This window comes from Halictus rubicundus, chromosome 10 (assembly GCF_050948215.1).
Source record: "Halictus rubicundus isolate RS-2024b chromosome 10, iyHalRubi1_principal, whole genome shotgun sequence".
Classification (NCBI taxonomy): domain Eukaryota; kingdom Metazoa; phylum Arthropoda; class Insecta; order Hymenoptera; family Halictidae; genus Halictus; species Halictus rubicundus.
The window spans coordinates 11,865,806-11,892,829 of record NC_135158.1 but is presented as its reverse complement, the minus strand read 5'-3'; the positions used below and the strand labels follow the sequence as shown (position 1 = coordinate 11,892,829).

Here is a 27,024-nt window from a genome sequence, read left to right as displayed (position 1 = left end):
TAAAAATAACGAGAATGTGTCAGTCCAAATATCTTTTATAACATATACCTAAGGAAATGAATTTGTTGAATAATTCCTCGTGGATGCATCTTTACAATCTGAATAATCGTAAATGAGAAATATTAGAATGCGTCCCGTAAACCTAGTGTTAAAGAACGTCACTACTTATGAGATGACAAAATTGCAACAAAATATTCCAACGTTGAGAAAGATGAAGTAAATATACTGTATAAAGTGTTCCGATTTGCAGTTGATTTTCGTAGATAAGCACGGGGTCGGGTCTGCCTCGCAAGCACAGGCCCTCGAAAGACATACAGCTTTATACCAATTACAGTTTTCGTATCGATACTGGTCCTCTTTGGATCGTAGTAGTAGGATTCGTGTTTCAACTTAAATCTTCTCATCTTTTCTCTTTAGTATTTGTAAATTAAACCGCGTTACGTTAGATGTATATTTATTTCCAATTTTTAACGAGTCGAACTGGGGGGGATCGTTTTCTTAAGGCTTTTCCCGATCTTTTCAAGAGTTTGTACTTCGAGAAAATTGGCACAGGTCTCGTCTGGAAGAGATTCGAATGATATATAGTTTCGATTAAGAGTTTTTGTAGCGTTTTTATAATGACTAGTACATGTTAAATGAATTGGAGCATTCCAAGTGCCTTGAACAAACGTAGGTTAACGTGTATATGTGTTCTTATCGGATGAGTGTGACTATATTCGCATCTTTCATTTCCATTTCGTTTCTCGATGAAAAATCGAATCGTGAAGTATGAAATTGAAACATGGCGACAGTCTCTAATGTTGTACGTATTTTATGGTGATATTATTGTATATTAAAAGCGTATTGTGCGTGCGACGTTTGTTAAAAAAAATATATATCATGTGTTTGCATATCGTCCCATTTTTATTCCTTAGTGAGAATGCGACCGAGAATAAAATATAAAAATATGTAATAATCGATCTTAACGAAATTCCTTCTCAAAAAATCTGGTACATCGACATTTCATTTGTGTACGAACATAATTTTGAATAAATCGACAAAAACTGATACGATCCAAACAAATGACTGCCATTTGCAAGCGGCTACATTTTTAAGAAACATTTTTATTTTACAAGAGTGTCACATGTTTTATCTACAATCGCAATCATCACGACTCGGTTAAATATGCAGCAAACTGTTTATCAATTGCATTAACACTATCCGAACAATTCTCTGAATCTTCAGGATAAATTTCGTCTAAATTCTCAAGTTCGATTTCGTCCGAATTTTCGAAATCGCTCAACTTAAGATCTAAATCGTCCTCGGTGTGCATTATTTTCCAAACGGCGTCGCCAGAGAAATGATAAGCTCTTTCTAACATGTACAAACATAATGCGAGGCGTTGCCTATCGGTGTACCCTTTCTCCGAGGAGTACTGTTCGTTCACTGTTTCGAGCATCTTGCTGACCACATCCCTGTAATAACAGCAGAATTGGTAACGCGTCTTGGTTAGAGGTTGAACGAATTACTTAGTGATTGCAATAAAATTACTTCATATTTTGATCAGCTTCATACAACTTGCCATACGTAACTTGCACGTCTTCAAACGTGTCCATGAACTTACAGTGGATATAGTGTGAGATGAAGGTTTGAAATTATATCTTCCTGCGAGTAACTTTTCTTCAAGTAGATCAGCACTTTGTATATGGCAGAGAACGGTATGTTTTTCCAGTAAGGGTGCCTTGTTATGTAATTGACTAATTCTTGCCCGTCCGTTTTGAAATGTTCCGTGAATAAATAGTTCAAGTACTTCTTCCTGGCTACGCGAGGATGTCTCGAAGGTGTATGTACCCTGTAAACAGACAGCTTTGATTAATTTAAACAAAGGGACATTGCCGGGAATCGATAGCGAACGCCCTCTTATTGTAATTTAATTGTCCTGACCTCTGGAAGAGATTTCTTGAACAATAAATTGCATGGAAGGAAGCCATGTCCAGGCGGTTCATGAACCGAAGCATATCAACGCGATCCATGGTTAACTTATGTGCAATGAGTAAGTACAACATCCTCGAATGTCTCAACCACACCCCAAATTCAGGATGGGTTGATACTGTTTTGTATCTTTCCACAAACGTTGTTTTCTTCATTCTTAGAATTGGCAAATTGGAATGAAGTGTATTGTTTTGTACTTTGTATTGGTTGAAGAGGCATAGCAGTTCCTTGGTATTGGGTATATCGCACTGCAAAATACGCGGATATCTTCTCACCACCTCGGTGATATCTAGTCCTCCTATTTTTATGTCCTTAAATTCGTTTAACAAATAAATGATATCGTCTGGATTCAAGTCCAACACAAAATAGTACCTGTTTAACTGTGAAACAAATTCAATTAATCTTGTATCGCTTTGTATTACTTGCTTCTGTAAAGATATTGTACTCACAAACTTTTTATCAACCCGTAATATAGTTTCAAAAATATTTATCAACTCTGCGAGCTGCCTGAAGCTTTGATACTTGAACAAATGAGACCTCAGAAGAGGTTTGTGATATAATTTAAGATAACATGTCTTGTAATATGTCATAGAATGCAAGTAGTAGTCTGCTGTGTGAGCACCACCAGATAATTTTCGCATATTTGGCAGTTCAGATATTCCGATGCTTCTAAACATGTTTTTTACTATATCCTGTTCCTCTGGGATTTTGTGTCGTTTTTTGAATGCATTTACTTTTTTACGCATTGAACTTGGAAACCTGGAATAAAAGATGGGTAACTTATAAGCGTACAATGTGCAATACAGTTATAAATATTGGATATTACAGAAATTTAAGAGAGGGAACCGTACTGAAAAATATGATCCAAAGTTACAGTTTTGACGCCCATTTCTTCGAGCAGTAGGATTCTATTAGTCAAAATTTTAGGCTCTAGCCTCAGGCACTCCATCAAGGATCTAGTATTCTGCATATCCACTATCAACTTCTGATGAAGACGAAAAGGAAAAGTTATTAATGAGCTGAAAGTATACAAAACCAAATTGTATTATACATCATTCGTACCTTAAGAGTCCGGCAGTTTTGGGTGATTTGGTTCTCGGATAATTGAGAATTAACGTCAATTTTCCTTTGAAAAACAGTTTTAACGGTGTCATGGTCTAACTCCAGCTGAGTAGCAATTATTTCATGAATATCTGGTTTTGTGGAATAAAACGATGATCTATTGAAGCATGTTTGAATGAATGCTTTACGGACGAACAATTTGTTCATCTTTTTTTACAATTATTTGCTGATTGAGCGCAAATCAGCGCGAACAACTCGAAGAAAACCTGAACATGAAGACAAGGACTAAATTCATTGAAAGGTTATATTGTTCTTCATAGTACATATAAGTTATATTCACAGGTTAAGACCTGAACGGACCTGAACCAGTAATGACATATCGGACGGTTTTTCTCGCGCATGCGCAACGATTTTGACATCAGTAAAGTAATAAGATTGGCTAAAATAGAGTACCTTGGTCACCCCGCATAATTTCATAAAATTTGTTATGATTTGAATTTGAAAAATGAATGTATAATATGTGTATATGTATGTATATATATTAAATTTAATATATGGATACACATAATATACAATATATCGTCCTGGACTATTCCGGCACTTTCCCGCCAACAATACTTCCCCACTACTTTCTCCACAACATAGATGCAGTACTAGTTTTGGTCGCGCATGCGCAAGAAAAACCATTCAATATCTCATCACTGACCTGAACTATAAACATTATTAGTAAACACGATTTGAGTAAACAAACTGGACTCCTCGAACAGTCCTCCGCCGCATCATCGGGCTTCGCATCATCATCTGCAACAGTATAACAACAACAGCAGAAAGAGCTGAAGGAGCTCGAGCTCGCCGAGATGTACGCGCCGCTTCCTCAGACGCAGGACGTCACCACTTCGACGTCGAGCGCCGCGACGCACAGTGCGGACAAGTCGGCACATCTCACTACATTTTTATTTGACGATGTACGAAAATTTCCTTTGGCAGAATTGCATATTAGCAGGAAATTCATATTATTATTCATTTAAAAATCATTTAACAATTTTTTTTATGCATAAAAATAATTTTTTTTTCAACTTATTAATTTTATTGTTAAATTTAATTTTTTGTGACTAATTACCATTACATCTGCATTAGTAACCAAACTTAGATTTTTGTAAAAAAATTTGGCCATGGAGGCACTCTAAAGTGCCAAACATCGAAAAATATTATATTAACTGTAAATCAGTGTGCAATAATAATTCTGTGTAATGGAAAGTGCTTACCAAGGAATATGCATTCTTTATACATTTAATAAAGTAGATTTATTTTTTGTACAAATTTTCAACGGTGGTTTTATTTGTTAATTGCATATAGAACTTCAAATTAACATAAAACAAAAACGGCAAAATATATCCTGAGATTCATGCATATTCGGATACATTACTTATTATAGTTTAAGAATTTCATAGTTTTGTCTGCGACTTTCTGCGACTCTCAATTTTATAAACTTTTTAAGAAGTGTCCATACCTTTCCTTTAGGATCTATCGTGGAAAATTTGTTATTTTCTTTTTAAATGTATTAGTTATATTGTTAAATTTCATTTTCTGTGAATAATTAACAATAAGTATACATTTGTAAACAAATTTGGTTGTAACAAATTTTGCCATTTGTTCGCCACAGTCACAGTGGGAAATTTACTGGGAAAGTTCAATATTCGTGTATATCACGATATGAAATACATTTCTTTTGCAAAACATGCGTATTAGGATGGAAATTGTTAATAATAATCATATAATAACCATTTTTATGCATAATACAATTTTGCAATAATTATATATCAATCATTTTTATGTATTCTTAATTTGTTTTTAATATATGTTTTATAACTATTCAAAAAGTAATAAGAATGTAAGGATAGATCGAGATGTGCAAGATCACGAGAGTCAATGATTTTGGGACGCAATCAAAGTACTGAGAATGACTCGGATAGCGAATAGCGTTTTGTTAAGTTTATTCATTTTATTCACTAGTATTATAATTTGTTTAAGTTTATTATTGTTAATTTTACATATGGTTCATTTATTATTAATTTTGTTCTAAACTTATTAGTTTTTAAAAATAAATTTGGTAATTTTTAATAATAAATTTTTTTTTGTTAAAATTAGTAACTATATTGGTAAATATAATTGTCTGTAAAAAATTTCCTCTATATATACATTAATAACCAAACTACGAGATGTGCCGAAAACAGGCCATTTGTCCGCACTGTGCGACGCCGAGACATCTATCACGCTGCAGCAGGGCCTTCAGCTGGACAACCCGCTGAAGAGGAAGCGAATCGTCGATCGGAAAGCCGGGTTTGCGGAGTTACAGTCGCGAACGAACGTATTCGCGTTTCTAGCTTTCGGTTCTTATAAGTACACTGCGGATTTTAATATTCAAGAAGTTTAGAGTTTCAACGTTCAGCGTTCCAACGAGACCTGTATCCGAATGTGCTCGCTCTCAAGAAACTCACCGTGAAACTCGCGGTTTCGGAGTTTAACACTAGATTTACGGGACCCGTCAGAATGACAGGTTTTATGTTTTTTAATTTACAATTATTGTGACTGTAAAAATGCATTTATAGGAAATTTATTTAACACATTTATTCCTTGGAACATATATTATAGTAAAAGCCTGCTAAAAATCTGGCTGAATATATTCTTGGTATTTTTATAAAATAATCCAAACTGGCCACTTTTAGTGCTCCGTAAATCTAGTGTTAAAGTTCGAGTTTGGTTCTAGAATCGTCGTGCAGAATCGCGGAAGAGGGAACCGCTGCGCAAGACCGCCAGTTACATGGCTGCTAGGTCTGACTAGTTATTTATAATTATCTGATAAGTCCTTATTATAATTACCTGATAAGTTATTAGGTAATTTGCCGAAACGCAAACATAAAGCACCCAAAAATATTCGATCGATGTTTCATTGATACCTACCAAAAGCCTGTGTTGCGCATGCGCGAGAAAATTATGTAAAGCGCAAGATCCACATTATGAATATGTGTACAATTCGTTTTAACCTAACTCAATATAATCAGAAACGCACCCAAACGCAACGTGTATCGCCAAGAAGCCTTGCAGATTTTGTATTAAAATGATTTCTTTCTTATCGTTCCAATAAACATTTGTATTCTTACAAGAAATGTAAACGTTTTGCAAACGTAAGTTAAAGATAGTGCAAATGGTCTTCGCGTATTACTTTGTGATAGTTTATTTTAAAATACATAAAACGATAGATAACATTAGATGTATCTTTTCCCTCGAGAACGTAAATAAAAAATGCGAATGTGTTACAGACACATGCTTCCAAAAATAAACGTTTAATTTCTCCTCTTCTGTTTGTTTCTGAATGTGATACAACTGTTGCGAGTGTTTAGGATGAAATTGTTAAGACAATCTAAAAAGAACAGACTGTAGGACCGTTTCATTCGCTAAATAAATCAAAGGCATCTCATCTCGATTAGTTTTCAACACATTCGATTATGAAACATTTAGTTTTACATACTATATATAATAATGGTCGCGAACAGTTAAATCTCAGACGGCTTGATCCGTAAAATCACAGGAACACTGGTGCACGGTAAAATCGCTAATTCCGTAACAACAGCTGTGACCAGATCAGCTGGTGTAACATCGTACGTAATATTTAAAAGATTCAAGAACTTTTTGGTCTTCCAGTTGGTTAGCTGACATTTCTTGGAGCCACATCCTTGCGCGAGTTCATCCGCGTTACCTAAAACATTAGATTTCATTTCAGGAATTTCAGAAGTTCTATTGAATTAGGTTGTTGCGTATATAATGTCCGATTGTTAACAGTAACATTGAACCAACATTAATCAATATGTTCTTATTCTACTACAAGTCTCTTGATTGTACAGTATGGTAAACATTGAATTTTTTGGTCGTTCACGTATAAATTGAATGTAGGACCTCGAAGATCAGCTTTGTTCATTAAAACGATGTATAATGAGCCTGCAGATTGTAATGGTATCTAAAATCGGATATTTTGTTTGCAACAACCTAATAGAATTGTTTTGACAATTGTTGTAGTGTTTACCTAGTTCGTTGTAAACGATAGAATCCGTCTGTACACGTTCATAGGATTTGTGGGTTTCGCAAGCCACCAGTACTGGAATATTAAAGGCTCTCGCCATTAGGGCAACTTGCGCGGTGCCAGCCCTCGACATGACAGCGCCATTGGCCAATATCGCATGAGCACCCAGGAAGACTTTGCTCACCTGTTTAGTGTCAATGGTAGATAAATAAATCACGTTAAAATTCGTGACAAAGGAAAGTGTATTTGAGCACTTACTTCTGGCATTACGTAGCTCAGTGCACTGATTAAGATATAGGAGCACTCGATGCCGTGCTTCGCTAGACGCCTGAGTTGTTCCTTTCCTTCTAACCAAGGCCTTCCATCCACAACTATAACACGGAACTGTTTCTCTGCTGTGTGCGCGTCTAACAGGATTTTATGAATCAAGGACGAGCTAAAAGCAATGTCGATTATATTGCAAATATGACGGTGTTATGCAGGACGAAGCACCTGAAACTGGTCACCGAGACAGGTAGCTTGTTTCAGGTGACCTGTGTCATGTTTCATTGCACATGTACGGGCACTTACTATCCATACGTTAAGATTACATCCCCGTTGGACACCTTTCGCTGAATAGTCAACGATATCGCATCGTCGGCGAGCTGTATCTGTTCGCGTATATAAGTATCTATCACATTACGCAATTTACTTTTTGCCTGGAAGATACAATTGTGTTTTCAAAAGGATATTCAAATTTCTACTACGGAACACCACTTCTATAGGATACCTCAGTCGATACATTTCAGATGAAGTGTCGAATATTTCTACTTACATCCGCATCGGATAACGCAGAAGGCAGCTGTGTCATTTGTCTCATCAGATGCCTGAGCGCATTCTGCATAGAAACAGCGGATGGTCGACAGTGATGCAAGTAAGCCATTGACTCTAGCAGACTCGCCTCGAGGCCTCTGATAAAGTCAGCCTGCGAGGGTCGCTCGAAATCTAGGATAAGCTGTTTCACAGCAGCCAACAATGCGACGCATCTTGCGTTGCTGCCTACAATCACTTTTTGTGCGTACTGTGCACCTAATCTGACTATTGCCGGATGTATGTGCGAATTCACCGAGAGAACATCGACGATCGCTTGTTCTCTTTCATGGTACAAGTGCTTAAAAAGATTGATTTCGTGAGCATTTTCTTTCGGAATAGTTTTCTTAGGTGTCGCTGGTTTCTTCGCAGATTCGATTGCAGCCGCAGTCTGATGCACTACGCGCGTCTTAGTTCCTTTAGTTTCGGTTTTTTTAGCCTTGTCTTGAATTTTGTCCTGTACGAGCTGTTGTTTGACTGCTCGTTGTGCTTCCTGTTTCGCTCTCCTTTCAGCACGTAATTCCGCTTTACTTTTCCCCTCGGCGTTAGTTTCTATCGACGCGCTATTCGTGCATATACTAGAAGTTATATGAGTTGTGAGTGTCTTATTCTGGACATCTTTGCTGGGTACACTTTTTGATGTTTCGACAGTCTGTTTATCGTTAGTACTATCAGCGGGTGCAGGTTTCGGGCTAGAGCTTGCTTTAGTCTGTACCTTATCGGTTTTTGCCTTCGTTTTAGCAAGCGCTTTAGCTGCCTTTTTCGCTGCCCGATCGTTTTTCACTTCCTCTCTCGTTTTCTCCGGATTATTCGTTTTATTCTCGATCATTTTTACAGCTGTTGGCGAATTTAATAACGATGTAGATCCTAATTTATCAAGTTCAATGTTACCTGTAAAAAAAGAGATAAAAATTTAGTGGGTTTCTTATTTAGTTTCCTATTTAGAATATAATGCGATATTGAATGTGAACACTAAATATGACCGTTACCTAATGAAGAACATATATTTAACGAGTCTTTATTGGCTTGTGCAGAAGATACTTCTTCTTTAGAGCCTCCAATTACTGTCTGCAAGTTACTGTCTGTATTATTTTCTGTACTTAGAACAATTGGGTCTGCAACCAATTCAGTTTCTAATTGGTCTTTGTTGGAAGTAACACTATCTTCTGTGATACTTTTTTTTAAAACTAATTTCAGTTGCTTAACCATTTGAAGTGTCTCTTCTTTAGAAGCTTTAATACCCTGGGATCCTGATTCACAGGTATCTAGATCTGAGTCAGATAAATTCTCTAAATTATTAAGTACCTTCTCTAACTTTTGGGTTTTTGAACCAAAAACATCCATCAACATCTTCGCATCACGTTCGGCTCGACTGATGTTACCAATTTCAAATTCCTTTTGCTTGAGATAGTCATAGGTATAAGGTTCGCCATACACTGATCTAAAACACTTTAAAATTGGCTCTATGGGTGATCCATAGGGAGAACTATTAAATGGATAGATGTACTCCTCCGATTTATTTTTATTCTTCTTTTTCAATTTGCATGCTTTGCGCTTAGTTGTCGTTTGTACACTCTCTGTATCCTTCTCGACAGTAACTTCTTGATTGCCGACTGTTCCATTAACAGATAACGAATGTTTACGGTAAGATACAACTTCTATTTCATTCAATAAACAGTCTTGTTGCTTTTCAGCCCTGCGGGCATCGTGTAATCGTTTTCGACGAAGATGCCTGGCTCTAGAACGTGTACAGGACTTGGACTTATTGCTTTCCATTAACTGAAATATAATTATTTCACATTATTAAGTTGTAATTACAAAAATATTATTTAGTCTTAATTTTTGTACAGATAGAAATAGATAAACATATTTATAAAAATAACCCAAACCGTATTGTATCATTAGATGATCATCTCTTTAAACAATAGCATTAAATTATAAAAATATTATTTATGGAATTAAGTGAAAATTAATATTTTTAATCATTGATATTAAAACATGTCACGTACATTTAAGATACAGTGAATTTGCCTTATTTCGACTTCTATCCAATAGCCAGCCTTTCCAGAAATAAATTGTTCACAAATAAGAAGTATTTTCTATTACTATTCCCACCTTCCATTGCGTAGCATCATGTCCCCATATAAAACATTTACAACATAGTACATTAACAATAACAATGTTTAAAATGGCTGACTACTGGTAAAGTTACCCTATAAAAAATGTAATTAGGTTCCAAGATTAGATAATCGGGAAAATAATTTAACGAAAGGGGAAAGTAATCAGAATAAAAAAATTCTGACATTAAATTGAGATATTCATTGTTTACGAACATGTTCCTCCTGGTCCGTCATCGCTGTAGGGACTAGTATTTGTTCAGGAACACACGTAGAATGCGTAGAGCCAGTGTTGAAATCAGTAATGAGATTTTGGCCAGGTTTTCTCGCGCATGCGCGCCCAAAACAGTAACGTATCTATATTATGAAGAAAAGGTAGCGGGGCAGCGATATAGGCTGGAAAGTACCGGAACAATCTGTTTCGAGACGAGACGAGCGTCCAACGAATATTTGGTTAATATTTGGTATACGATGACAGCTAATATTGGAGAAGGAGCTACAAAGAGGCGTAGAATACGCTATTTTCGAAATCAAATCAGCCCATATTTTTAAAGATTTTTCAGGGTGATCGAGGCACCCTATTTTATCCAGAATTTTACTTTACTGATGCTAAAATCGCCGCGCATGCGCGAGAAAACCTGGCCAAAATCTCATCACTAGTTCAAATTTGAGATATGCGACGGGGGTCTTTTCACTCATGCGCGGCGAATTTTGCATCAGTAAAATAAAGTTTGGATAAAACGGGGTAGCTTGATCACCCGTATAATTTTGAAAAGTTTTTTATGACTTGATTGTGAAAAATGAATGTATAACATGTGTAGGCGCACACATGTACATGTACATGTGTGTCTGTTACTTTTTTTCGCATTAGTTATTATGCGAGGTGATCAAGTTAGCCAATTTTATTTAAACTTTTACTTTTCCGATGCTGAATTCACCGCGCATGCGCAAAAAAGCCGTCTCATATCTCGTCACTGAACCAGAGGCGAAACTTATCCGAATATTTTTGACATTTGTGTTCCCGGATCAAGGAATCTTGAAGACAACTTAGAACCGGTGTTGCCGGTTCTTTTTAGGCGATATATCCATCACTTTTTACGAGCCACTGTATGAAACAGTAAAAAGGTACTGAATACGAAAAATTGAAAACACTGAAAAACGCGACACTATTTTAAATGCAACGTTATAAGAATCTGCATTTGAAAGAAACAATTTCAGTTTACATATGTACAGTGTTACATATGTAAGTGAATTTTCTTAAACATTTTGAAAATATTTCTACATACTTAATAATTATATAAGATAATTAATATAATTATTAATTATTATGCTATAATATAACATTCGCTACATTTCGAAGTTTTGTAGCTATGTTCATAAAATACATCTTCCGTGCGCCCTCTATTGCAAATGTTTGAAGCTAAACTCGAGCAACTATAGTCCATATGGTCTAAGAAGCAAGGAATTGGTTAGAAAGCTTGCGTCACTTTTAATTAAGTAGCAATGAAAAGTCCAGCCATGAAACTCCAATTACAACTTAACAATATAAAATATTCCTTCGTGCAACAGCGGCTTTCGCTAATCACGCAACACTTATTACACATTTGTATAAGTTACTGTTACATGTCACAATATGTTAGAACATTGGATTTAATCAGATAGTATGTGGTTTTAATTGGACAATCAACTGTAATGAAAATCGTTTCGACTTCTCTTGCTTTGATGCAATCACGAACAAAAATGATGCAATGCTAACAATTTGGAAGGTTAAAGAAATGATTATTTTTATGATGTGAACAGTATGCCTACCGTTTGCGACAGTAACAGAAATTCATGTATTTAGAGTATAATAAAAAAAGTATAGCTTACAACGATTCATTTTAAGGCCAAATAAATATGTGGACATGTTACATATTTCAACGTTAAAGAAGAATTCAGTTAAAGAATGTTGTTCCCTTAATTAATACAAGTTCTTCGTGTAAATATTTTTAATTAGCTTTCTTACGTATCGTACGAATTTTAAATTATTTTTCTAACCTCTCACGTGTTCCTTATGCTCAATTAAAACTGCAATTAAACAATACATATTTAATTGGAATACTTCACGTGTAAATCATACACCTTCGATGTTGATCGAAATATATATATATATTCGCTAATACACTATGCGTTGGAGAAGAATAATTTTGATTCACTGGTATACAATTCACGGGCACCTACTCAATTTTCTCGTTATATCACAGAGTTATCTTCACACATGCACTTCAACGACTATAACCTAAAAGGCAACAATGCTTCCATCTATAAGTACTGATGCAAAGCTAATTATAAGTGTAAACAATTTGGATCTTTTACCGAATATTTAATAGAACAAGCATTTTCATCTTGCATGTTTATTATTACTAGACGACAGATTTCTATTTCTCAAAAATAAACGTACAAATCGTTAAAAGTGGTTACGCTTCAGGCAGCTAATGTGTAAAGTTGTAGTAAAAAGATAAGAAAAGATTGTTTTTTATCATTTATTTATACAATAATCTGAACGGTCCACAAATCACTTCTTCTGCGCTGCCGCTGCTTCGTCCTCGCGTTGATACGACTGCAGTAACTCCTGCTTCTTGGTAGCAATGCGTTCTGCTCTGCGTTTACGCGCCTCTCTGACCTTAGTACGGCGCGCTTCAGCTTGGTCCGAAAGCATCTCTGCTCTCGCCTTCTCAGCTTTCTTTTTGTGAATGAATTCCATTAGAACTCTCTTGTTCTTGAACACATTTCCCTTGGCCTTCATGTATAGGGAATGGTATAGATGTCGGTCAATCTTCTTCGTCTCACGGTATTTCTTTAACAGTCGACGCAGAACGCGCATTCTCTGAATCCACAAATCCTGCAAACAACGTAGAATGCTTATCATCTTTTATCCTCCCATGAATTCCGAGGAATATGGCTTTACATATAAAATACTCATTTTTACCTTTTGTGGTGTTCGTGCATTCGCTGTACCCTTTCTTTTACCAAAGCCACAATGACGACCTTTACGTCTGGCTTCAGTATTTTTTCGGACACGGGCTCTGGAATGAACAGCCACGGGCTTCTTAATGATGAGACCATCCTTAATCAGCTTCCTGATACTTTGGCCTGAAAGAATACGAGACTTATACATATCACTGTAATCTTTAAAGTCGCTGTCCTCTTTCCTAAACTTTGAATTAAGTCATCCAAAAATTGTTTTTTTCACATAAAATATACCTTTTCTAAGGAACTACAAGGGCTATCTTGAAGAACTCTGTTTTGTTTGATTCCTTATTTTCTCCTGCATATGTTAACACAAGGGTTTCCCAAATTTTTTATTAGGACCAAAATTTTGGAAATTTATCAAAAATAAAATTTAAACAATTTTTGAAAACTCCTTCTGAAAGTATGCAGGGAAACATGAGGAATCAATCCAATTTTTTAAAGATATCGCTTATAGTCTGAGAAAAGGAACATTGAATATTAGGACATTTACATGGGCGAGGGGATACAATGTCCGACTCTCCTTAAGCGTGCGAATGAAATTTTGCAGAAATTATTAAACTTACGGGAATTTGTATTTGCAATCTCATTAATTTCGTTAGGATCCAACCAGACCTTTTTTCGGCCACATAGCATAACAGAGGCTGCAAGCCTCTTCTGTAACTTCAACGAACTGGAACAAACGAAGCGAGGTTATGTTATGAAAATTATTCGGTATCATAAAACGTGATTTGAATTGTTCCAAATCCTTAGTTACACATATTTTAATTAATGTATTCGTAAAAATATAAGTAAATTAGAACATAAACACTGCACAATGTATAAAAACAACATAAGCTAAATGCACTGAACCATGTGGTCAGCCCTGAACGAATTATTAACACCGATATCGAAAAATATCATGTTGTCAATGAAACATTATATTTATAAAAGCGTATGAGCATTTTCTTTAACAATACAAGTGGTCGGACTTATTTTTAATGTAATACTGTCAAAATATTTTATAAAATCTTAAGAGTGTCCGTACCTCATGACGGATCTACGAGTTCACCTTAGTAAAGAAGAATAAAATGGCGGAAACTACATTTCCTGCGTTCGTGTCTAGCGGAAGCGAGAACAATAAAGGCGGACTCATTTTGAATCTTCAAATTGCATTATAATATATACAATTAATTGTTCGAACAATAATTTATATTTTACGCTTGGTTTTCACTTTCATAACTGAAAGTTTATTGTTTTGCTTTTTTGATCGATGTATTTTCTTTGATATTTTTCAACATCTATTCACATACGATCGTAAGTATTTCTCGTTACAACTCTTTTACTATGTAGAATAAAAAAATTACTTTAGGTACAAGTAGTTATTCGAGAACATTTTCTTGAATATATAAAAATGAATGCGTTATCTGCTCCACCCTGTATGCTTAAAACTCGAATTTCCCGCCGAACGTATCTCTCGAATGCTTAGCAAGATTGGGTTATATTTAGGTACAGTATAGTTCATTTATGACGTATAACGTATCGTTATCGCTTCGGTAATGCTAAAGGTGACAGGAGAAAATGGTAAATGAATTACTGCCGTTGGAACATGAGACAAAGGTTTTGGGTTCCTGTCAGATCGGTCTGTGCGTTTCGTCTGTGTGCTGATAGTGACGTTTTGATTATAAAGAGTGACGTATAACATTTTTAACAGTAGTACTTGTATGCGAGCTAATAGCTGGTGCGCCGTATGTTCGCAATCAGTTCTGCGTGATACTTCTCCGTGTATACAACAGCGTGCGATAAATCGTTGACGAGAATGCAGAAGAAAATTACCGTGAACAAGGATTTGCAGCGTGAACGGGAGAAATGTACGTTCGATCCACTGGAATTGACCCATCTTATGGACGGCGGTCCAGAAAAGACAAAAGGCCGTCGCGAGCGAGGTATTTAACAAATTATTCAATATTTTCTCAGTTTCATTTTTAATAGACGTTTGTATTCGATTTTTAATTTCGCGGAATGCGGATAATCAACTCGTAATCCTTCGCATCGAAATTTCAAATAATCGACGACGTTCGACTATTCTAATGGGATTATAAAATTCGTATTTGCAAGGTAATTCCCGTTCCCATACACTCTGTAACATTTTATTTGATGTTAATGACTCATAATGCATACACTCTGTTATGGAATAAATGCATTATAATGCACTATTGCCATTTCCTGTAATTGATGTCATGACTATGTATGTATACTAGACATATTGCACTTGTTTCTATCCGAAGGAGTCAAAATACACCTGTTAGAGCAAATCGGTTGCCTAAGAATTTCGCTATTAGAATTTCTTCTTTTTTTTTTAACCAGAGTTTACATGTTTTATTAGAGATGAAGCCTTACATAATTGGTAGGGTTAAATATTCATCGTTATACTCGTTTATTCCAGGTGTTCTGTAACGTTGTCGGTTGCATTTTACGTACATTGTTTTATGTATATTTATTTTCGTCGTCTATACGGAACTATAATATCTCGAACATTTTCGATTGACCTAAGTCATTTGTATACTTTAGCATGGTGCTAATGCTGCTGTACAGAATATATATATTTGAAAGAGACATTTTAAATGCTTAAACGAATAGCTTTAATTTTTCTAGATAGCGCGGAAGGATAGGTATTTTCGTATTCTACGAAATTACAGGTTAATCGAGCTGTTGATGATGTAGATAACACGAGTTCTTAATACAGATTAGATTCCAATGATCGTGATAGATGAAACGATTAATTTGTTTTTATACGATTCATGATAAATAAAAAAGTAAACCTCAGACATGGGCGTGTCAACTTTTTATCGACTCTTTGTCAACTAGATGCCGCGTGAATGGATTTGATATTTTCCCCCGTGTATAAGTATGTAATATGTCATGGTCACAACGCGACTGTATAATTGAGTCTTGTATTATTAATTATTTAACAACTTATGACAGTAACTAATGTTAAAATATATGGTAACCATCACACGAACCTGATAGCACGTATTCATTTTCAATTTCGCTGTTATATTTACCATTGTGAAAAGTTTCCACGATTTTTGAATTTTAAATACGTGCATAAGCATTCCGATTAGATTAACGAAAACAACTGATGCATATTTCGTTGCGACTACGCTAAGATGCAATCGTAATTAATTATTATGATACGATATATATTATCATTTTTAATTTATTATGTCGCTTTGTTTTCATTAACATTTAATTTTGCGGAAAATTCTAGCACTTGTCGTCCGGTAAATTTGCATTGCCATACATCAACACCACGAGGTGTTATTAGCATTCTAAAAAGCTTAGAAAGCAAATGATTATTATGTAAACCAGGAAGTAAATGCATGCAATATTACTTGTTTTTTACTTTTTTTTTTATTTTTAGAACAATTTTTCCTGGACGATCCAGAGTTGCATGATGATGTACCAGTGAAATATAAAAGCCACAAAGAAGTATACGAAGATGGAGTTCGTAAAGCCTGCAAGGTTTTGACCAAGGTACGAGAGTTACAAGATCAAGGAAAAGCTGGCATGGATGTTTTCTCGTATGTTCTTTGTTATTGTTCTGTGTTGCTTTGTAAAGGAAAAGAACATGGTAATGATTCAATGTATTTTTCAGGCATGTTTTAGGAGGAATGTTTGGTAGCGGTCTCTTAAAAGATGGAAATCCTTTTCTGGTTCACTATGCCATGTTCCTTCCATCTCTTATCGGACAAGGAACCCCAAATCAGCAGGAGTATTGGATATCTAGATCCTGGAACGGCAACATTATTGGAACTTATGCTCAGGTGCAGTATAATAATACTTGTTGTCAAGTACAAATTAATGTTGCACTTTTTTCTTCATTTTAGACTGAACTTGGTCATGGTACCTTTATTAGAGGTCTCGAAACAACAGCAACATACGATCCTAGTACCAAAGAATTTGTACTGAACAGCCCCACTTTAACATCTTATAAATGGTGGCCCGGGGGTTGTAAGTATTCAACGTGGAACGATAGATTGATTCTTTTCCCGAAAATGATGGCACGTTAATCTTACACTGACTATTAATATCTAGTGGGCCACACAGCGAATTATGCGATAGTCGTCGCACAATTATACACGAAAGGAGAGTGCAAGGGAATCCATCCTTTTGTCGTGCAATTAAGAGACGAAGAGACGCACGAACCCCTACCCGGTACACGACTATCGTTTATTTTGTAATGATCGATGCGATCGCGCTTTACAGCGAAACCAATTTTAAGCATTTATTTATTGCGCAGGTATTAAAATTGGTGAAATCGGTACCAAGCTAGGGATGAATGCGACAAATAACGGGTTCCTTGGATTCGAGAATGTCCGAATACCTCGCGAAAATATGCTTATGAAGAACTCACAGGTAAAAGAGAAAGTGCAGTACTTTCACGAAATACACGTGGAAAGGCAAACAGTTCTATTTCTTCTCGGTAAAACCAATATGATCCGTAGACTGCGGATGTTTATGCTCATTTCTCGATCGTGAAATTAATAATCTACTCTTCGCCTAGTTTCGGAATATATTTGTTTTCGACACCAAGGAATCGCATAAGTATCCGCAGGCTATCAACGATGGTAACAATTCTTTAAATTTTTTTGTCTGTTTTTCGCTCGGTCATTTTTCTATGGCAGTAAATCGAAAAGGTAAATCACATGTTACTCGTATAAATAGAACTGTCGGAAAAATCGCGCGAGATGTAGAAGCGCGTACATCTTTGGTCTACGTTATTATAGGTACTCGAAGATGGTACGTACGTGAGAGCGCTGAACGACAAACTAACGTACGGTACTATGATGTTCGTTCGTGTGGTATTGGTTCACGACATTGCAAGTTATTTATCAAAAGCTGTCACGATTGCAACAAGATACAGCGCAGTGCGTCGTCAGAGTCAAATCAATTCGGAGTAAGTAATTGGGAAAGATAACGTTGAAGTGTAAAGTCCAAGTGCATGAATACATTCGATCATCGGAAATCCTTGTAATCTTATTTTTGTTATTTCGATAGCGAACCCGAGGCCCAAATCATCAACTACATAACGCAACAATACAAAATATTTCCAAATCTTGCCGCGTGTTTTGCCTTCCGAATGGCCGCGGATTGGATATGGAATATGTACAATAATGTTACAGCTGAATTAGACCAGGGTGAATTAGACAGATTACCCGAGGTACTAGATATGCCATTAATTTCTCAATTTTACAGAATTAGCACCGGACCATATAACGACATTGTTCCTTTGCAGTTACATGCTCTGTCATGTTGCCTAAAGGCAGTTGCGTCTTCGGACGCAGCCACCGGAGTGGAACAGGTGCGATTAGCTTGCGGTGGACACGGATACATGGACGCTAGCAATCTTCCAGCGACTTACGGCTTAGTTACCGCTGTCTGTACCTACGAGGGAGAGAACACTGTTCTGTTATTACAAACGGCGAGATACTTGGTGAAAGCTTGGAAATTAGCGGTCAGCGGCCAGACGTTGCCGGTCACTATACAGTATCTTACGATGCTTGCCAAGGGTGTGAAACAACGCCCTTGGAAAAACACTTTGGATTGTATTATTACGGCTCATCAAGCGGTGGCTGCCGGGTAATTCCTTTGTCAAGTAGTGCTATACTTCAACGTCAAACGTATCGTTCGTCCACGAAGATACGAATCGTTCGTGAGAAGAAGGCACAGAGAAACTTGTACGCATCTATGCCGCTTGACGAAGAAAACAAATGAACCTATCGAGAGTGGAACCGGCTCCAGAACCTATAATCCCTACGTGTCCCTATTACAGGCCCCTACATCTGTCCCTACCGTTAAGTGTGGGGCCTCGGAGATTCCCCGTGCCACTCTGCCGTTTCGCGTGCCATCTTTTCGTGGACGGACAATACACGCAATTATAAAATTATATTGATGCCTTTTTTTTGTGTGAACAGCAAGATTCGCTTGGCAACAGAAAATATGGATCGCAGAATACGTAGCGGAGTGTCGCACGAAGATGCTTGGAATCAGACCAGCATCGAATTAGCCCGCTGCGCCGAGGCTCATTGTAGAGCATTTCTAGTCATGAGATTCATAGAATCCGTTAAGGAAATCACGTCTGTGTCAAAAGAGTTGCGCGTCGTGTTGCAGCATCTCTGCGAACTGTATGCTGTGTACTGGGTGTTGCAAAGACTCGGCGATTTCCTTCAGGTGAGTACAGAGCTCGAATCGAGAGTTCTTTCGTTTTATATACATTTTTTATTTAATTAATTAGCTGTTAGCAGTTGACTTTAGACGGTAGATGATTAGGCGGAATAAAATGGTTGTCTTGAAGTGATATTTTAAGATTCGAGTGTTCGAAAGTAGAGTGTGATCGTCGAGAACGTGGGATATATCTGAAGGTCGATGGTCTGAAGGAACTTTCTTAACTGATTTTATTTGTTCAGTTTTCGGTATTGAGAAACGAGGATGTCCCGTCGCTTCAAGCTTGGCTGGAAGAGCTGCTAGCTGCTATTCGTCCAAATGCTGTCGGTATTGTTGACGGTTTCGATATTCGTGACGAAATCCTTTGCTCGGCTCTGGGAGCATACGACGGCAACGTTTACGAGCGACTGTTCGCCGAGGCCATGAAGAGCCCCTTGAATCAGAAAAGCGTGAACGAGTCTTTTGAGAAATATTTGAAACCATTCCTGAAGAGCAATTTGTAGTGCAATATCATTTTTATGATTTTACAGTTACATTCTATTCCGTATGTTTGTCAAGGTGCCGAAGAGTTTTATATATCGTATCGCGGGCGCAAACTTGTTGTTGTTGTTGGACTTTGCCTTCTTTTTTTCTGGTATTCTTTTTTATACAACGAAGATTATTAATCGTTTACATCGTTGACACGTTTATGGAGTATATAGAATATTATAAATTTGGGAGATTCTATGAATATATTTTTCTACTGCCTTTGTAGGGTATTGTTGTAAATATTTAGATTTTTGAATTTAAGAAGAACACATATTTTCTATGTACTTTTGCTATTAATAAAACAACGTATTGAAGTCGCAGTGAAATATATCGTTCTCGTATCCTCCAATCGCTGATGCTTCCAATAAAATCACGTGCTTCGCTTCAGATAGAAATACATTATTTATTTGTACACAGAACGGTTACATTATACGTTTAAATTGTTTTTCGTTAACTTTCTAATTATTTCCGCGTTGAAACGAAAAAAAAGCCATTACAGCGCCACTTTGCGAAGGAAATATTTATCGAAAAGGATACAAGGGAGAAAGTAGAAGAAAAAAGATGATTTGGATTCCATTTATTGCAACTGATTTACCCTAAACACAATATGATTTTTTTTTCTGAAGGTACTTTCGATACCGTACCTTAACCTTTCGACTCGTTCCGATCGTTCGCTTAGGTATCGATATTTATTTGCGACCTTATCATCCAACATAACCTGTACATTGAATAGTTGTTTAAATAGTTCTCCTTCCAAGTCGACCCTATCAATACACTTAATCGTACCTTTATTACTACGCATATCATTACAATATATCCTCGAGACGTCTAGACGCATTATAAATAAGCTTATAAAATAGCGTCGAGCTATTTCACGAATCGATAAGATCGATTTAGAAGCAGTGAAAAAAGTTCGTTCACGAGAACGCGCCGATCGATGAAGTTTCTCGTACCTGAAAATATATATGGATCGACATCGCGGCAGGCGATTTATAGATAGTGACATTACTTTATCTAACGAATATTTCGAATCACGTGACGGGAATTCCGGGAGGTAGGGAAGGGAAAAGTGATACGCGATTGGTCGATCGCCTCCCGCGATGTTGACAGTCGACACAACGATCAAGTTTCAAACGCTGTTTGCCCGTAACGTAACATCCAACGATCGTGTTCGGTGTTAGACTACAAGAAGATAAAATGAAGTTTTCAGATTGTCACGGGGGACGAAAAAGAATAAAGAAAACGAGAAGAGAATGCCGCCGATGGGCTCGCGATGGTTCCCGTACGAAATTGGTGTTCCTTACGTAATACATGGCAGTATTGACATGATGTTTCGTTTACTCCGTACGTCACATTGGCCTCTGCAGAAATGACGCTCGTGTTCCTGCGACCCAGGTAGAAACATACAATGTATCTTTCAAATTCTTCTTCTTGCTTCGAATTCCGCTCGACCAATGCCAGATCACTTCTGACCCTTGAATATTTTTATTTCTCTATTTTCTTTGCACCAACCTACCGTTTTCTCTTCCGACATTTATTTACAATCTATTCGAGCATACTATGCTACTGTCACTTCAAAATTCCGATAGCGATGAATAGAGAGAATACGATTTTAGTAGACAAAACTATTTTCGAAATACCTACATATCGAGAAGTTTTTAACGTAGGTCGTAAATAACCTGGCATTGGCATCCAGCGTAGCTGTAAAATTATTTTAACCTGCAAGCCGGGTGATTAATCGAACAATTGAAAGAAAAATGCCGGATAGATATTTTTCCCGGGCCACCGGTTAAGACATGCGCAGATCATTGGGGGTTTTAACCCTACTGGTACCGGTCGCTTTTGAAAATTCAAGTATCGCGCGGTACGTGTGAATCGCGGTGAATACGATTTGTATGATTGGTCGTTGCGGGCGGCAATAAATGCGACGGTTCGTGTACATAAAATTCATATTATTATTGCACAGGACATAATAGTGACATAACGTTATATATAAGACATTATAGCCGCATAACATCATATATATAAGATTATTTATTACGAAGTATGGTAATCCTCCAGAGTGTTTTCGCAACTGCGCGCGTCAGGTGGAAACGTCGATAGTTGCGAACTGTTGATTGATACCGCGACCCTAATGGGATATTAAAAGATACCGCTATGTTTCCTACGAAGAAGAGACAAAGTTTTTTTCAGTTTTATTTTTTTTTTCCTTCGGAAATATGCGAAGAGACGCGCGTTTGTTCTCAAAATGCGGTTCTAACCGAGCAAAAATAAAAGAAATAAATTACTTCTAAATCATTACCAATTCATTTATTATAAGTTTACAAATAAATAGATCGACAGAGCAGTGAAAATTTATAAATGCATCTTAATTGAAGAACAATGCATATTCATACTTCAAGAAGATATGCACTTTGTAAATAGAGGAATATCAGAAATCTTACAAAAGAAAAGGGACAGTTTCAAAAGAAAACATTGGAAAACCAATCGTAGAGTATTCATTGACTTCCGTGTCGATAATAAATAAATAAACATAATTTTACTCGGCTAGGATCGCATGTTAAACCGCTGTGATACGTGGCGGGAAACAATGCCTCCTAGATGGCGCGACTAACAATCGATTACGAGTTTACCCTACAGTTCCGAATAGAGGGAACATTACGATATCGATTAGTCATTAATTTTCGTGACACATGAAAACGTAAAAAAAAAATTAAAAAAGAAGAAAGAAACAGCGAAAATCGCGAAAAATTAAGGGGATACGAACAATTCCCATCTCTCGGTCGGTGGCGGGAAGTCAATAGTATCGATTGGTCGAATCTTTCCATATCGTCTGTTCTACCTGGGAAGAGGCGAACGTCGCGCGATGTTACGAATCACGAAAATCAAGGAACGTCACGGTAACGATCACCGCGGGATATCACCGGAAGAGTAAACGGAGGTTAAGTGAAGCGAAAGGGAAGGATACATGGATCTGAGGATCGGGAGAAAGGGAGATCGCTTGGTCCTACGTGAAAAAGTCAATAAATTATTACAATGTACTTCGCGATACTGACCGACCATGGGATATAGATACCGTGGACGAAAAATCTTGGAACAGATAGACGTACTGTTCGTTCAACTGAAGTTTAGAGCAACGTCACGTGACTTGTCCAGGAACGTAGCTAGAGAGACGAGGAGGGCCCCGTGAACTTTGTAATCGGTCGATTGCGTACGTCGACACGCGACTTTGACAATTTGTTTTTATACTCAAATTCGTAGGAACTGAGGTAACATGGAATCTCTATCGCGCCTGCCATTTTTCGTGCTTTAATCCGAAATTGAACGGACAGTACACGTATATGTGTATGCGTGTCGTTTCTTTCCCTCTGTTTTTCATACCTCCTTCGTCAGTTTCTTTTCGATATATGGCGTAGGCGTATTTTTCGGTCGAACGACGAAGAACCGTGTGTATGTATTTTATGTGTGTGTGTTTGCACGCGCGTGAGTGGCGACGATTGCGCATGCGCCCCTCTCGAGAGACGGTTCTGCGCGCGCTCGTGCGGGAAATTTGAACGCGTTCAGTGTCCATGGCAAATAGAATCTCTCTCGACCAGCAGAAGAAGCCTTTCTCCTTAAAATACAAAAGGTGTTCCGTGATTCCGGGGTGGAAGAAGGGAACGTAAGCGAACATTCTTTTTTCCACTTCATTTCGTTTCATTTCATTTCATTTCATTTCGTTTCATTTCATCGTTCTCGTGCCTCGACGGAGGATCGAGCGATCGGTTGCGTACAGCTAGTCACTGACTGTGCTTGAAATGGCACGTTGAGTTTCCTTCTTTATCCGCTAAGTGCATGGCGATCGAGGCAACCGCGTTCGAACGAACCGTTTCCGTCGCGAGGGTGCCGTTCATTTCTCGTCCTGCCGCTATTCTTCTTCTTCTCTCTCTTTTCTCTCTCTCTCTCTCTATCTATCTCCTTCCTCTTTCCTCATCTATAAAAATGAAACGCGCGCAAAAAACATCTAGAAAACGAATTCATTCGATTTCGCGTCGTTCCACGGATTTCTAGGTCCTCCAGGAACGATCTGTAAAAGCTAGATGATTATCTACAAATTCCAATGGGGGGATTACACGACGAAAATTAGATTAAAATGCACAGACGCAGGGGCGTAAGAATAAATAATTCCCGAAGATAAAGACGTATCTTTCCATAGAGAGTCTAACACGATTACGGTTTGTGCCATCCGACGTCGAAGAACCACGGTATACGATTAAAAAAAAAAACGGCGGAACGATCTAATCATCGATATGTAAAATGCAAGTAATCGTCCCCGCAGAATTTTTCAAAAAATTCATCGACTTCCGTATGCCCGTTCCATCGCGTTCTAATTCAATAGTCGCCCTCGCTCCGCCTTTATTTTTCCATTCATTTTGGTCCACACGTTCCGATCGCCTCGCAACGTTCGTTGCTATGCGAAATTGTGACGTGTTTCCCGCGAAAGCGTTTAAAACAAAAATCGTGGCGATACCCTAAATTAGAATTTCACCTATCGATAAATTTGTCTAAGATATCTGTATTTTCCAGCGATCGACGAGCGATCGATTCAAAAATGGGAACACATTAAAAAGAGAATAAAACGGAAAGAACTACAAAAACAACAACCGACGAGAAGCTTAAGAGAAAATAGTCCCGCGAAGACACGTTGGACGCTTTTCGAGTTAAAATCGGAAGAAAGGACGACGCGTTACCCTTTCGCGCGCGTGCCCGTTCCCGGATGACCAGTCCGAGAACGCGAAAACTTTCTAGACGGTGAGAAACTTTGACGGGTCAAGGCTTCACTGGTCAGAGCGTTACAAAGTGGACGACTCGATGAATCGTTGACCGAAGAAAACCGACGAAATAAAACGGGGCGGGCACGGGTTGGCCAGACGCGGGCACGGGTTGCCCTGCGGGGCACTGCTCTGGCTCCGTTGAGTGCATGAACAACGAAACCACGCCCACTGGGGGCATTCTGATTGGGGAGGGGAGCAAGATCCAAGCTCCGCGATCCGGAGCATTGCTCTCCGGGGCAATTCGCACCGCTCCCAGGGCAAACGGTGCTCGCCGTGGTCCAACAAACAAGGTCGCGGGGATTGGCGTCGAAAAGAAATCACGGTTGATGCAACGATCCTTCTTCCTTCCCTCCTTCCACCTTGAGAGCGGATGGGCGGGCGGGGGATAGAATGATTAACGATTATACCAACAGCGTTTATCGGCCACGAATTTTCGCGCTCTCAGTCCTGTACAGGGGGAGGGGGTATGGGCGTATACGTACGCCTAAATACATATACGCTCTGTGAACGCGCTGTAAATGCATCTGGAATAATAGCCGCGACCTAGCGCCGACGAGGAATGGGCGAGCTTCGGTTTGCTACCCTTCTTCTTCGATCAGCGCACCCCATATCCCCGCGTGTTCTACACTTAACACTGAAACGGCGAGTGTCCTCTATCTCTCTCTTTTACACTCACTCTCACTCTCATTCTCATTCTCATTCTCATTCTCATTCTCACTCTCACTCTCTCTTTCTGTCGGAGGCAGAGCCTATCGACCGAACACGTCCGAAAGAAAGGAGGAAAAAGCTGCACCCGAGAGCTACCTATCTGCGACGTTAGGGGGCGTTAGGGCGGCGAACGAAAGCGTCGCGATGGCCAAAGGGTGGCTGTCCACCCTTTGCAGTGATCAATCTAGAACGGAGACAACGGCGGTTAGGGGGGTAGCGGTGGTTTACCGATCGGGGTCTGGGTTAGCGAAACGGAAAAGCAAAGCAGCGGAGAGAGGATTTGATTCGATACGGTATAGCATCATGGTTGTGATCGAAGGATGACGGAAAATAGAGGTTGTGCGCTGACGCTATCCCCGTTGACGACGGGAGCCAACCCCCGGCATGGTGTGGTTTTGTTGCTGACGACGATTGTTGTGTTTTGCGACGAGGCTTGTGTTCCGCGGGACACACAGAAAACAGTTTTACAAGAGCCTCGCGCTGCGAGATTCTCGCGGCGGTAGGCGGTTGGCGGCTGGCGGCTGACGGCTGGCGGCTTGCGGCGCTTAATTCGGTCGAAGGACATCGTCTTTCTCGGCGTTAGTGTCGTGGGGCAAAACTCGGCGATGTCAAAGCCATAGAGCTTAGGCTTCGCCGCCTCAAGCGTAGAACTCTCGATTGTGATGCGGCGCGCCCGATTTCGGGAACGCTTGCGCCGCCGGCGATCTCCTCGGCTCGTCCAGGGCGTACGAGCCCTCATCCTTCTTGCGCATCCTGTACACGATGAACATCACCACCAGGATCGCGCATAGCAGGCCTACGACCGCTCCTCCAATCACCGCTGCAATGTTTAAAAACACTCCGTTTAGTTATCTTGTCTTGTCACACCCTCTATGATCGACTCAACCCCCTGCAACCTTTCCTCCCTCCAGTACTCGGCAAATGCTCTGTACAGTAGTGCTCGGTTAAATTGACACGGGTCGTTACCTGAATCTGAGTAACGTTTCCATTCTTTATCGATGTAAAGCTAGCTCCCGAACCGATGTCAATTTAACCGAGCACTACTCCACCGTCAGAACATGTTCTTTTGTTAGCCCCAGAGCCAATATTTTCTACGATCATCGGTAACATTGTACTCGTTACCGTCTGGCTCGATAGCGTGGCAGAGGGTTGAATCCATCAACTGCAGAAACATGAGCGGTGAAATACGAAGAACTGCGAAGTACATTGGACACACAGGCTGTGCCTCATCTGACTCTGCACTCCTAATTGTTCTGTCATTGACGCGTTAGTTATTAACGCGTTAGTTAGTTAGTTATTAGCTATTAACAGGCTCCTGACGACTGTGCTGTATTTACAACGAGCGTAACCCCTTGCACTAGGATTTTCTTGCCTAGAAGAAAAAGTAGGTGAAACGCAAAATTGTGAAAATATTAGGTCAGTGGAAAAGTTGTAGGCTAATACGAAACCGGGCACGAGCTATTGCAGTGATCTAATATCAAAAGAGTTGAACAATTCGACTATATAATTCGCAATTTGTTAACCCTTGGAGGACGAGTGCGGACATACGAAGAAAACATTAAGAATATTTTAAAAAATCCTCGTCCGCGAAGGGTTAAGATTATTAGGAGGTTCCGCAGGCTAGTAATAATAACACGTCCGCAGGTTGGAAATAATAATAGTGGAAGCATAATGTCAGGGG

General features: G+C 38.6%; 5 protein-coding genes across 10 annotated transcripts in view; 1 reads left to right on the top strand and 4 right to left on the bottom strand.

Moving 5' to 3' along the window:
• Nucleotides 1-106: 106 nt before the first annotated feature.
• Mterf5 (mitochondrial transcription termination factor 5) lies at nt 107-3,901 on the bottom strand. Its single transcript, XM_076795590.1, has 7 exons — nt 3,740-3,901; nt 3,034-3,299; nt 2,823-2,956; nt 2,421-2,730; nt 1,924-2,351; nt 1,604-1,831; nt 107-1,454 (listed from the first exon to the last, which is right to left on the bottom strand). Exons 2-7 carry the CDS (start codon nt 3,238-3,240, stop codon nt 1,148-1,150), a joined length of 1,614 nt encoding a protein of 537 aa, XP_076651705.1. The 5' UTR covers nt 3,241-3,299; nt 3,740-3,901; the 3' UTR covers nt 107-1,147.
• Nucleotides 3,902-6,244: 2,343 nt separating this feature from the next.
• Eif2bdelta (eukaryotic translation initiation factor 2B subunit delta) lies at nt 6,245-12,291 on the bottom strand. 5 transcript variants are annotated; one of them, XM_076795579.1, is made up of 9 exons: nt 10,294-10,420; nt 9,970-10,173; nt 9,850-9,875; nt 8,950-9,739; nt 7,926-8,851; nt 7,682-7,809; nt 7,370-7,547; nt 7,115-7,295; nt 6,245-6,790 (listed from the first exon to the last, which is right to left on the bottom strand). In XM_076795579.1, exons 4-9 carry the CDS (start codon nt 9,734-9,736, stop codon nt 6,588-6,590), a joined length of 2,403 nt encoding a protein of 800 aa, XP_076651694.1. In that variant the 5' UTR covers nt 9,737-9,739; nt 9,850-9,875; nt 9,970-10,173; nt 10,294-10,420; the 3' UTR covers nt 6,245-6,587. The 5 variants fall into 5 exon arrangements, with proteins under 5 accessions (XP_076651694.1, XP_076651690.1, XP_076651691.1 ...); XM_076795575.1 differs by lacking the exons at nt 9,850-9,875; nt 9,970-10,173 and adding an exon at nt 12,115-12,291 and having other exon boundaries at nt 10,294-10,434; XM_076795576.1 differs by lacking the exon at nt 9,850-9,875.
• Nucleotides 12,292-12,585: 294 nt separating this feature from the next.
• Rpl19 (ribosomal protein L19) lies at nt 12,586-14,199 on the bottom strand. Its single transcript, XM_076795597.1, has 4 exons — nt 14,114-14,199; nt 13,653-13,759; nt 13,046-13,209; nt 12,586-12,958 (listed from the first exon to the last, which is right to left on the bottom strand). Exons 1-4 carry the CDS (start codon nt 14,116-14,118, stop codon nt 12,632-12,634), a joined length of 603 nt encoding a protein of 200 aa, XP_076651712.1. The 5' UTR covers nt 14,119-14,199; the 3' UTR covers nt 12,586-12,631.
• A 395-nt stretch (nt 14,200-14,594) lies between these two features.
• Nucleotides 14,595-20,147, top strand: LOC143358428 (acyl-coenzyme A oxidase 1). Its single transcript, XM_076795585.1, has 11 exons — nt 14,595-15,011; nt 16,490-16,649; nt 16,724-16,892; nt 16,956-17,079; nt 17,164-17,283; nt 17,369-17,484; nt 17,856-18,025; nt 18,127-18,289; nt 18,365-18,708; nt 19,044-19,299; nt 19,536-20,147. Exons 1-11 carry the CDS (start codon nt 14,885-14,887, stop codon nt 19,794-19,796), a joined length of 2,010 nt encoding a protein of 669 aa, XP_076651700.1. The 5' UTR covers nt 14,595-14,884; the 3' UTR covers nt 19,797-20,147.
• A 236-nt stretch (nt 20,148-20,383) lies between these two features.
• Nucleotides 20,384-27,024, bottom strand: part of Sdc (Syndecan) — a 180,938-nt gene continuing 174,297 nt past the window's right edge. For both annotated transcript variants that reach the window (XM_076795596.1, XM_076795595.1), the window contains exon 5: nt 20,384-26,163. In XM_076795596.1, coding sequence (XP_076651711.1) covers nt 25,982-26,163 — 182 coding nt within the window. In that variant the 3' untranslated portion in view covers nt 20,384-25,981. The remainder of the gene's footprint in view (nt 26,164-27,024) is intronic.

What these genes read in the sequence shown, in the direction of transcription:
- Mterf5 (XM_076795590.1), bottom strand. Translation starts at nt 3,240, where the DNA reads ATGAACAAATTGTTCGTCCGTAAAGCATTCATTCAAACATGCTTCAAT. An exon ending in ACTTTGGATCATATTTTTCA is followed by an intron (nt 2,731 to 2,822) that starts GTACGGTTCCCT and finishes CTTTTATTCCAG; the next exon opens with GTTTCCAAGTTCAATGCGTA. An exon ending in CATCTCACACTATATCCACT is followed by an intron (nt 1,455 to 1,603) that starts GTAAGTTCATGG and finishes CTGTTATTACAG; the next exon opens with GGATGTGGTCAGCAAGATGC.
- Eif2bdelta (XM_076795575.1), bottom strand. Translation starts at nt 10,314, where the DNA reads ATGACGGACCAGGAGGAACAT. An exon ending in TGACGGACCAGGAGGAACAT is followed by an intron (nt 9,740 to 10,293) that starts GTTCGTAAACAA and finishes ATTATATTTCAG; the next exon opens with TTAATGGAAAGCAATAAGTC. An exon ending in TATCGTTTACAACGAACTAG is followed by an intron (nt 6,791 to 7,114) that starts GTAAACACTACA and finishes CTAATGTTTTAG; the next exon opens with GTAACGCGGATGAACTCGCG.
- Rpl19 (XM_076795597.1), bottom strand. An exon ending in GATTGCAAATACAAATTCCC is followed by an intron (nt 13,210 to 13,652) that starts GTAAGTTTAATA and finishes GTATTCTTTCAG; the next exon opens with GCCAAAGTATCAGGAAGCTG. An exon ending in ATGCACGAACACCACAAAAG is followed by an intron (nt 12,959 to 13,045) that starts GTAAAAATGAGT and finishes CGTTGTTTGCAG; the next exon opens with GATTTGTGGATTCAGAGAAT.
- LOC143358428 (XM_076795585.1), top strand. Translation starts at nt 14,885, where the DNA reads ATGCAGAAGAAAATTACCGTGAACAAGGATTTGCAGCGTGAACGGGAG. An exon ending in TGCTTATGAAGAACTCACAG is followed by an intron (nt 17,485 to 17,855) that starts GTAAAAGAGAAA and finishes ACGTTATTATAG; the next exon opens with GTACTCGAAGATGGTACGTA. An exon ending in CATCAAGCGGTGGCTGCCGG is followed by an intron (nt 18,709 to 19,043) that starts GTAATTCCTTTG and finishes TTGTGTGAACAG; the next exon opens with CAAGATTCGCTTGGCAACAG.